The sequence below is a fragment of the Equus caballus genome, chromosome 10, assembly GCF_041296265.1.
Source record: "Equus caballus isolate H_3958 breed thoroughbred chromosome 10, TB-T2T, whole genome shotgun sequence".
NCBI classification, from domain to species: Eukaryota; Metazoa; Chordata; class Mammalia; order Perissodactyla; family Equidae; genus Equus; species Equus caballus.
Window position 1 is genome coordinate 20,720,242 of NC_091693.1, and position 11,053 is coordinate 20,731,294.

General features: G+C 54.7%; 1 protein-coding gene across 4 annotated transcripts; it reads right to left on the reverse strand.

Annotated features, from left to right (window-relative positions):
• Nucleotides 1–310: 310 nt before the first annotated feature.
• On the reverse strand, nucleotides 311–6,926 carry KLK15 (kallikrein related peptidase 15). 4 transcript variants are annotated; one of them, XM_014729934.3, is made up of 6 exons: nucleotides 6,827–6,926; nucleotides 5,504–5,577; nucleotides 2,522–2,678; nucleotides 1,940–2,223; nucleotides 1,681–1,817; nucleotides 311–1,051 (listed from the first exon to the last, which is right to left on the reverse strand). In XM_014729934.3, exons 2-6 carry the CDS (start codon nucleotides 5,544–5,546, stop codon nucleotides 899–901), a joined length of 774 nt encoding a protein of 257 aa, XP_014585420.2. In that variant the 5' UTR covers nucleotides 5,547–5,577; nucleotides 6,827–6,926; the 3' UTR covers nucleotides 311–898. The 4 variants fall into 4 exon arrangements, with proteins under 4 accessions (XP_014585420.2, XP_023506031.2, XP_070080865.1 ...); XM_023650263.2 differs by having other exon boundaries at nucleotides 1,723–1,817; nucleotides 6,827–6,914; XM_070224764.1 differs by lacking the exon at nucleotides 6,827–6,926 and adding an exon at nucleotides 6,399–6,545 and having other exon boundaries at nucleotides 1,723–1,817.
• Nucleotides 6,927–11,053: the final 4,127 nt, after the last annotated feature.

Consider the following 11,053-nt stretch of genomic DNA (forward strand, 5'->3'; position numbering starts at 1 on the left):
AATTCCAATCCACCCCCACAACAATAAATTATTTAGGTCTGAGGAGCCAAGTTCACGTACTTCAACACTGAGTGACCTTGAAAGTCATGTATTTGGGATCTCTGAAGAGAATCAGGAACTGGATTCCTGCAGCCTCAATGGTAAACCCATGGGCTTGCGACAAGTTCCCTTGGCTCTTCAGTAAGATCCAAGCGGGTTACAGGGTCCCAGCCTCCGCGGTAGGTCAGGAACCTGCCTAAGCAAAGGAGAGTATTTGCCTTTTTGCTATGGCTACCAGGAAGCCCAGAACTAAGTCTTGAAGAAAATGAAGTCATTCTTGATAATTTATTGTGTGGTGGGTCCTTTCACCAGAGTCCACAGATATATAGTGTTTTCCCAGTGCCAGGCATTATTTGAATCACTTCATATGAATTTCCTCATTCAATCCTTACAACCCTATGAGGTAAGCAATACGATCCCCGTTTTACAGATGAGGAAACTGAGGCTGAGTGGGGTTGGGTCTTTTGCTGAAGATCACACAGCTGATCCTACGTGCTGAATGAACAGAGTCCTCCTTCAAGCCTCTTCTCTTCACCTAGGGATTAGGGCGGTAGGTGAAAAGGAACAGTGTTCGGTGGCTCTGAGGTCCCCACCCAGCCTCTGTCCCCCATTTCCCTTCACCCTCAGAAGAAAGTCACAGAAAAATTTGCATCAGCACTCTCTGTTATGTTGGTGTTAAACAGGTGGCCTTGAGCGCCAGCTCTGGCCTGAGACGGGACAAGTCCTTGGCTAGCATCTGGGCCTTGGACAAATGGGGTCTTGGGGAATGGCTTAATTCTGTCCCAGGTCAGGACGGGTCTGCTGGCCAGCCGTGGGAGCTTCTGCTCAGTCAGGGACACCGGCGGTTAGGCCAGAACAGTCAGTTGCTCTCCATGGTTTCCCTGATCCACTCCAAGTAGCGGCAGACTTTGGTATAGACACCAGGCTTGGTGGTAGTGTCGCAGGGAACGTCACCCCAGGACACAATGCCCTGCAGGACGCCCCCACAGACCAGGGGTCCCCCGGAGTCACCCTGTGAGAAGAAGAGGAAGCTTGAGTGGGAACCTTCTGGATCCAGTGCCCTCATCCCCATCCTAATCAACATGCACAATCTCAGTCAAAATCCAGTCCAACGCCACCAACTCAACTCAGTGTAACCCAAACCAACTCAACCGGAACCCAACTCAACTCAACGCGACTCAGCCAACCCACGTCCAACCCCACCCCATGCCACTCTAACTCAACCCCACATCTTCCCCATTTGAAATTGAACCAGAGCCACGCCCATCTTCACTTCCAATACAACCCACCCCAGTCGTCACGTGTTTGGCATCCCAAACAAAATTTACTCCCATCCCCAATTCAACCCTGACACATTTCCCACCTCACATCAAACCAAACCCGTTCCCCTTCTCCACACCAGCCCGCGCCATCCCAAACCAAGCAACACTCCACACCACGCACACAACCCACCCCTATCACCGTCTCTAACCCCAACTCCAATCTCACGCCCATTCTAACTGCTCTGCTTTCTCCATCCCCAAACCTACCCGTCGGATCTTCTCCGGCCCCAAGCAGGCAAAACGCGACCCCATCCCAACTCCAGCACCTGTTCCCCTCCCCGCTCCGTCTCCCCTCCGGGCATGGCCCCCGGGCTCTGACCTCACAGGAGTTCGTGCCTCCGCCCTCCACGCCCGCACACACCATGGTGTCCATCAAGCACCCCGGGTAGGCCTTGTTGCAAGATGCGGCCGAGATCACGCTGATGTTGGCACAATGCAACGTATCCGGGAGACTCACTGGGGAGGACAGTGGGCTTGGAGCGAACCCGTACATTTTCAGGCCCTTGTCCCCTCCGCCCAAGACGCCTCGGGAACATGGTCCTTAGGGGCCCAGCATCCAGCTCCATCCTTTCACGCACCTTGGGGCACCGAGCTCCCCGTGGTCCTAGGCCCGCCGCCAGACACCAGGCCCCACCCGGACACCAGGCAGGCGTCGCCGGGCTGAGGGCAGCGCGTGGGCAGCGCCACCGGTCGCACTTGCTCGGAGATGAGCGCGGGCCGGATTAGTCGCAGCAACATTACGTCATGGATATGGCCGCGCGCTTCGTAGCCCGGATGTACGATGACGCGAGAAACAGCCCGCAGTTGCTCGGGGCCATCGCGCTTGCGCAGATTGTGCTCGCCCAGACGCACTCTCATGGAGCTGTGCGGGCGAGTGTTTTAGCCGCAAGTGGAGTGAGGAGTAGACAGGAAAAATCAGAGAGCGGGCAACCTGGGGTCCCCTGACCCTTTAGGAATCTGGATATCCGTTCCCCTCTCCCCAAGGCCCTGAAGCCAATAGTTCCAGCCTCTGCTCTTCAGGGACCAAGGTGTCCAGAGTCGTGCACACACCTGGAACTCACTCCCTGGCTCCAGCTCTTTCTTCCTCAGAATCCAAGATCCTCAGCTCCCTGGACCCTTCCCGCCATGCCCCCTCAGGACCCTGAGCCCTGCCTTCATACCGGGTTTGGCAGTGGGCTGCAGACAGCACCCAGCGCGGGGAGATGAGGGAAGCACCACAGTTAAAACGTCCACGATGGAAGAGGGCCGCTTGCCACGGCTGGGAGTGGGGTGCACACTCCTCATCTTCCAGCATCTTGTCACTGTCGTCCTGTGAGGCTGGGAGAGGGGGGAGAGGAGGATCCCTGAGGACAAAGTACTTTTCCTCGCACCCTGCCCTCATTACATATTTTTTCACCCATGTCTTCCCCCAGTTTCTTAAGATGTCCCTGCTGTTGATTTTTAAGCACTGCTTTCTTTTAGCTTTTACAGCTGCTGCTTGTTTTCTTTAGAACTGTCCCCCTGCCCTCGGCCCCACTCCCATTTGCTGCAGGACTCTGGGAGAGAGAGGAGGGGAGAGGACCAGAGGACAAGAAGTCCTCTGTGATTGGGAGTGGAGGCAGGGACAATGGATACAGGTCCAGACAGATGGCCCCTTGAAACAAGTCACTCAAGGTTACTGAGCTGTCACAGACATCAAATGGATGTGGCCATTCCATAGGTATGACACACAGTCTTGGCTCCAGAGTCTGGACAGCTCAGCCAAAAGCAGTGTGTCATACAAGGACACAGATGTGGCCGCACAAGGTCATGGGGAAACAGACAGCCACAACCAGTCTTGCAAACTCAGGAACTGCTATGGACAGTGTTTTACACAGAAACTCACTTGCGTGTTCATGGGTTGCAGCTTCAAGAATCATAGCACAGACGTGCATATGGGGGTATGAACATGGAGAGTTAAGACGTGGGCGTGCACACACACAGACACGTTCACAGATGCAGATTTGGGCATGGAAGCTCAGACCTAAATTTATAGTGTGGGTCTGCATATACCAGGTCACAGACGCATACACTTGTACATGGGGTCTGCACACACAAGGTGGGGTCCTTAATAAAGGTACATGGGGAGAGACACCGATATGCACTCAGGCCCCCTAAGACTTGTTCACAGACATCAGTCTATAATATCTTGGTTAAAAACCTGGAGTGATAAAGTCCCCTGGGCCCAAGCATATTATCCGTGAGACTTTGAGCAAACTATTTGACCTCTCTGTGCTTCTGTTTCCTCATCTGTAAAATGGGGTTGTTGTAAGAATTGAATAGGAGTCTGTGTGTGTGTGTGTGTGGTTTCTGGCACATTGTAGCTGCCTAATAAATCTTAGTTATTTTAAACAAAGGAGAATAGACTTGGTTATGCAGACATGCACAGCATATGTGGATGTTCAGGTTGTGGACTCAGATATGGCCAAGTTAGCCAGACACGTGTGCAGACCCAGATGAAGATAACCAAGGTCAAAACTGTAATTCATCCCCAAGCCTCTTTGTGGAGATTCAAAGGTATAACCACCGACACAGAGGCCAACACTGGATGTGGAGCCACTAGATCAGACCCCACAGCGACACCTGGACCCACGGCTGGGCAGTCAAGGTCAAAGACACATAGCTAGAGACACAGGCAGCCAGGACGGGACGTATTTATCCATCTCTAGATCAGCCGCCAAATCAGTCACTTGACGTCCAAGGTCACTCATCCGGTTTCGTGTCTGGGGACCTGGTTCGTACAGGTGTGCAAAATGTGGACACACAGGGCCTTGCACACCCACCACACACACACACTGACAGAATAGCACCATGCACAAGGACATAAACAGGGATGTTTCAAGGTCACAGGACTATGACTCCCTACACTGGGCAATGTAGATATGTCCCCTCAAGGTCACAGCCAGGTACACAGACACCCACACTGGGGCAGGATTTGCACAGCTGGACCAAATGCCCACACTCTGCCCACAAGAGTCAGGAACTGGGCCAGGGGCCCCCGCAAGGCAGGGGGAAGGCGGATGTGGTGGACAAGGGGCTTAACAAGAAAAGGGTGGGGTGTCCTGCGAGGGACAGAGGATGTGGGTTGAAGAGCTGGGCACCGAGGCCGCGCTTGGCCAGTCCAAGCCGGAGGAGGGCGGAGGCCCCAGCTGGGTGCAGCAGGCAGGCAGGAGGCAGGGAGGAGAGAGCACGGAGAGAGCCCGAGGGGAGGCTGGCGGCAGGCTGAGGGAGGTCCGAGGGGCCCCCAGGGACGAGGGTCATGTGAGGGGGGGGTTAATGAAAGTCTACCTTCAACTTCTCCAGGGTACAGGCATCAAGTTACAATTAATTTGTCCACGGGTGGTGGCTGAATGGGGTCTGGAGTTTTCCTGCCACACGGGGTCACCTTGACCTAGTGGCTGCCCCTTTCTGAGCCACAGCCCCCTCCCCTGTCAATTGAGGCCAGTAGAGCCCACCCATAGAGGATTAGCTGAGCATCCTAGCACTGAGCACTGTGCCTGGTATATACTGAGCGCTCAGCAATGCTAACACATCCGTACAGGGCACTATGCCCAGCTAGGCACCTTCTAGTGCCTCACGCGTCTGTTGTCATCTCCATGGTACAGTTGGAAAACCTGAGTCACAGAGACGGTAAGTAACTAGAAAGTGGCAGAGGCAGGATTCAAACGCAGAATCTGTGTTCTTGGCCTCTCAACGCTTGTTTAATGCTTATTATGAGCTTTACCTACATTATGCTGTTGAAACCTCATCATCCTACTCACAGGTAGTGCTGTCTGTCCTTCAGAGAAGGCACTTGAGGCCCAGAGAGGGGAAGTAGTTTCCTCAAGGTCACACAGCAAGGAAGAGGCAGCCCCAGAACTTGAACTCAAGTCTGTGTCACCCCGGGCTGTGCTCCTTGTCATGGGAACTCCAGAGCAGCCCCAGGCCCCTGACAGCTGTTGGGGTGGGCTGAGGACTCAGGAAGGGCTGGTGGCTGAGGTGGGGGTGTGAGTGAGGGAGAGATCATCACATGGTCTCCGGGTCAGAGAGGGGCTGGCAGATTGCAGGGCCCAGATATTCTCAGGATGGGGGAGTTAGGGGACATCACGCTCCCATAGCCCCGGACCCAACCTGGCCAAGCTCACCTGCCGATGTCAGCAGGAAGTAGAAGGTAAGGAGAAGCCACATTGTGCAAGAGGGATCAGGGCTCTGCTGAAGTCTGAGGAGCGGAGAGAGCGAACCAGGGTGAGGCTGGACCCTCCTGCCCCCACCTGGTCCCCTCCAGACACAAACTCATCCCACCTGTTGCTTAAGAAACTTCCTTTCACCATCTTTGTTCTCCACCTCCAACCTGCTCTTCCTCTTGCGTTCCCCATCTCTGAAGGATCTGCCATTTCCCCAGGCACCAGAAGAGACCCCAGCACCCTCCCACTTGCCTCCTGGATCTCTCTCGATCCCCAAAGCCTGGCTTAGGATACATTGTCTCCCCTGACCCTGTCCCAGTCTCTTGGGTAGCTTCCAATCTGTCCTTCCACTCATGTTCGCACCCCCTAGCCTGTCCCCCTGTATGGCCAGAGTTGGCCATATTCCCACTCACCGCCCTCATGGATCTCCAGCACCCCCAGTATAAGATTCCAGCCCCACTTTTGAGGACAGGAGTGGCTTTTCCCCTCCTAGCCCCTCTGGCCAGATCATAGCCAATTCTTCCATTTTCCTTCTTGCAATTTCATGCCTCTGTGCCTTTGCTCAGGTTGTTCTTTCTCCCAGGTAGGCCATTCCCTTCAGAATCCACTTCCTCTTTGAGGGCTTTTCTGAGCTCCCCCTCTCAGTGATGCCCACCTCCCCCACCAGACTGAGGACTCCCCGAGGGCAGGCTCAGCCTGACTGGACTCTGGATCCCCAGCATGGCCTGGTGCAGGGTCCCACCTTCAGCAAGCTTTGGGAATGAATTAAAGTCCTTCCTCCCTCCCCCTTCCAAATCCATATTTGCCCTCTGAGGTTCAGCCCCCCCCCCCCACCTCTTCTGAGAGGCCCTGATACCTGAGCGGCATCTCTTCTGGGTCCCACAGCACAGATCCCCAGGAACACTCATGTTGGGGCTTTTCTATGTCCCCAGTACTGCCCAGCCTGGGGCCTGGCACACAGGACGCCTCAGGAAGGGTGTGCTGAGCTGACCGGAACCTCTGATAACTCCTGACCTTGTTCTTGGCTCTGGTACAACCGCTTTTGGGGATTCACGCCCTCCCCCACCCCCCGCGGGTCCTTCTTGCATCTCCAGGACATTTTCTTGGTTTAGGTTCAACTTGGGGCCTCAGTGAAGGACACACAGACCTACCCAGGTGCCCTTGACACTCAGCTCCCTCAGGGTGATCCATGTTTGTCCCTTAGGATCAGGGCATCGGTGTCTCCACTAGACCGGGGCAGACTTGTGCCTCCCAGCCCCACCACTCCTGTCTCAAAGATCTTACCCCCTTCCAGATCCTCCAGCAGCATCTGCGGCAGCTTGGATGCCAGAAAAAGGAGAGCAGGCACCTGAATGCCTGCCTTTATAAGCTCCCAGACCCACCCCGATCTGGGGTGGGGTTGGGTAGGATGAGGTGGGAGGTGACTGAGAGTTGGGTTTACAGGCAGGGACGCCTAGGTGGCTGGTGGGGCGGGGGGATGATGCCTATTGAGCATTTATTAGTCTCAAGCTTTTGTCTGAGTCTACAAGGTGGAATTCTCTGCCAGGGGCAGGGGCAGGAGGAGGAGACAGGAGGGAAAGAGCAGAAAATAGGAGGATATCAAAATATAAAGCCCGGAGTCTAGAGGCTGTAACCTGGAATTTGGGGTCTGGAGTGTTGAAATTGGATTCTAGAGTCATGCTTCTTGTGTCTGGAGGAGGATTCTGGATCTTGGATCCTGGACCTAGATCTGGATCCCTGATTCTGGATGCTCAATTCTGGATTCTAGACCTCAGATCTCTGATTCTGGATTCTGGACAGTGGATTCTGGATCTAGACCTCTCAATTCTGGATCTTGGATTCTGGACCTCCCAATTCTGGATTCTGGATCTGGATCTATGGTCCTGGATTCTGGATCAAGATCTCTGGTTCTGGATCTTCAATTCTGAACCTCCAATTCTGGATTCTCAATTTGGGGGTCTAGATGTGAGCATTCATGGCCTGAAGTCTAGAATGTGGATTTTGGAGTCTGAGTTCTGGAGTTTGGGTTTGGAATCTGGATCCTGGAATGTGGCTTTTGAATGACAAGTCTCAGGCTTGGATTCTAGATCCTGGGCCTTCACATTTAGAGTCTAGACTAGGAGTCTGAAGTCTAGTGTTTGGAATCTAGGACTTGAGATTGGAAACCTTCACACCTGCTGTGTGAAGCCTGGGGCCTGGAGTATGAATGGCAGATTTTGGATTCTGAATTTTGAGACTTGGATTCTAGAGTCTGGGTCTTGATTCTGAGGTTTCATGGGTTGACTTTGGATTGTGAAGTCTAGAGTTTCAAATCTCCATTGTGCATTTAAGAGGCTGGATGGGGAGACACGGGCCTTGCTTCCGTGATTCTGAGATTCTTAGAATCTTGACTCTAGAGCCTGAATTTAGAGACTGGGAGACTGGAGCCTTCATTCTGGATCCTGCAGTCTTGATTCTGGCTTCTGAGGCTTAAAATCTGGATTTTGCTTCTTGAGGCTGGATAGCATCACTAAGATGACCCAAGGCTCTGGGAATTTGAAGTTGTCTTCCAGTATCTTGGGTCCATGGAGGGCCCTGAACAATTGTCTAGAGTCTATCCTGACTCGTTTAACTAGTGAGGATACACAGAGAGCAGTAAGAATCAGCCTCAGAACACCCAGTGAAGGATGGGTTCTGTTGTCAGTATGGCCCCTCCCTGCATCTGGAAAGCCATCACCTTTATGGGAAGAGGCTGCATGATTAGGGCTGACTGTTCAGGAGATCAATGGCCAGTGCCTAGGGGTCCCTGGCCCTTGACTTCCCCACAGATAATATGGGGCAATGATGGTCTCTAAACTCCCAAATGTCTTTCAGACCAGAACCACAGGCCCTCTGTTATTCCAGAACCCTAGGGTTCCAGTCATTCTAGAACCATAGATCCTCAAAATCTCTAGAATACCAGGCCTTCTAGAATCTCTAGCCCTAAGACATTCTGGAAGTCTAGGTCCTCGGACGCTCTAGAACGCCAAGATTTACAAATAATCTAGAATCTCAGATCTCCAGGCATCCTAGAACCCTAGATCTTCGGATGTCCTGGAACCCCCAGACCTTCAGACATTCTGGATTCCCGGGCTGGGAGCTATTCTAGAACTCCTCTCTCCCTTCATCTCGCCGTAATTCTGTGCTCAAAGTCTGTGGGCGTTACAGAGGGCCGCAGCTTCAGCTGAGCCGTCCCTGTTTCCATGATCTCATTTATCCTCCTGCAGCCCTGTGAGGTGGTTATTATGGCTTCCTCCCTAGTAGGGAGGGAACTGAGGCCCAGAGAGGGGCGTCACAGGCAAAGGTTGCAAAGAGGAACCCAGTGTCTTGACTCTGGGAACACCTGGTTGGCCCTTCGCCCCCACCCCTTGAGCCACCTCCCTCTTTTGGGGCTGGGCGGTGGCGAAGGGAAGATGGTGAGCCAGTGGGGTGGCTTCCCAGGTGCCAGGCTAAGCATTTTCCATCGCAGTCGCACGTGCTCCTCCCACTAACGCCCAGAGGCAGGTACTGCCAGAGTCTCCGTGACATAGATGGGGACACTGAGGGAGTCCCCGGAGGCAGCGCAGCCCATGCTCACACGCCCCGAGCGCTCGGGGGCTCCCCGGGAGGGCGCCCCGCCCCCACGCGCTGACGTCAGCTCCCCTCCTCCCGCTCACTCTGGCGAGTTAGACCTGAGCCGTCGACGTCCTCCCGGGCATCTCCTCAGATGTCCTTCACGTCCACCGCGGCCTCAGTCCCGCCTTCTGTCTTGTTCCTGCTCCTCCCCAGAGTCTTTCATCAACTCTCTCGAACTTAAGCTCCCACCAGGCAGCTCTCCTCCGTCTGACCCTGAGCTCCTGCCTGGGGCAGCCACCTGCTCCTGGGAGCCCCCCTCCCCAGTGTCCCCAGGCCCTTCTCACTCACTGTGTCCTAACTCATTTCTCCTTTTCCCCATACCCTCTGCCTCCCATGTTTCTCATCTCAGGGACAGCCTGGCCGTCCACCCAGCCATGTGGCCCGACTCCCAGGGCGCCCCCTCTTCCCCTCATCCCCTACCACCCAACAGTCCCCAGCCGCGCCCTCTTGCTTCTGCCTCTTTCTGCCCCGTTCCCTCCTCTCTGTCCCTTGGGCCTGGCTGTACTTCGGGCGCCCTCCTCTGCCCCTGGACCCTCACCCCAGCCTCTTCCTGTCCTCCCACCTTCCAGTCTAGGTGGCCTCAGAGGGTCTCTCTACACTCAGAGCTGACCCATCCCTCCTTTCCTCACTGCCCTTCTGTGATGACTCCCCATTGCCCCCCGGGCAAGGTCCCGGCCCTCAGCCTGGCATCTGAAGCCCTTTGGGACCCTCCTACTACCACAAGCCTCATCTTGAGCCCCCTCCCCCAGGCAGACAGTCACTGCGTCCTGCTCACCCTGGGAGGGGCACTGGGCTCCTGGTGCCCGAGCGAACCCCCATGTGGCATCTGCCCTCTTCTCCTTTCGTCTCACCACAGCCCCCATCCCTCATGGGGCCAGTCCAGGGTGCTGGCTCTGGAGTCAGACGGCCTGGGCCCCGACCCCTGCTCCCCGCTTGCTAATTTGGGAGATCCTGGTGTCTTCCCTTCTCTGTACTTCAATTTCTCATCCTTAAAATCGGATAATCAGAGGATCCTCTGATAAAGTTTTTTGAGGAGTAGCTAAGGGTTAGTGCGTGTAAGGAGCTAAGAACACGGAGTGAACCACGACTGTTAATCCCACCCCGTTTGACGGGTGAGCAGGCAGTGGGGGAGGGGCGGGCCCCAGTCATTCAAGGTCACCCGGGCTGCAGGAGCTGAGGGGGCAGCCAAGTCCTGTCGCCCCTTGGGCGTACAGCACCACCTCTCTGGTTATGAGGTGCTCGTCTGTGAAGGGGTCTTCGGGTGGGGTAGCTAGGGTTGGATGAGGTAATCCACATGGAGCAGGTGTGTAAATCGTAAAATTAGGCAGCCGCTTGAAAGACCGGTTAATGCAGGACGTGATTCAGACCACTGACTCTGGAGCCAGGCCTGGGTTCGAATCCTGCCTCCAACATATAATGCTGTGTGTCCTTGGACAAGCCACTTGGCCTCTCTGTGCCTCAATTTCCTCATCTGTAAATGGGAATGATAGTCGTTTCTGCCTTGTTGGGGAGTTTTGAGGTGTTAATGCCTGCAATCCGTGGCTGGCACGCATTCAGTGCTGAGTAATCCTGGGCCATTATTATCAGTTTCCCCTGGGAACAGAATCCTGGGGAGGGGTGGTCGTGGGGTCTGTCTCAGATGACATAGCCTGGCAGTGGCAGATCCGGGACTTTGAGAGGCAAGGTCTCTCCTTTTCTGAAACCCCCTTATCAAGACAGATGGAGAAACTGAGGCCCAGGGAGAGGAAACGGATGCGTGAGGCCCTAGTGTGAGTGTGACACCGAGCAGGGAGACGCCGGACGACGCAGAGCCTAGTTTTTCTCTGAGACTATTTCTTGGGCTGTGCTGGGCGGAGCAGGAGGGAACGGAGCCTGAAA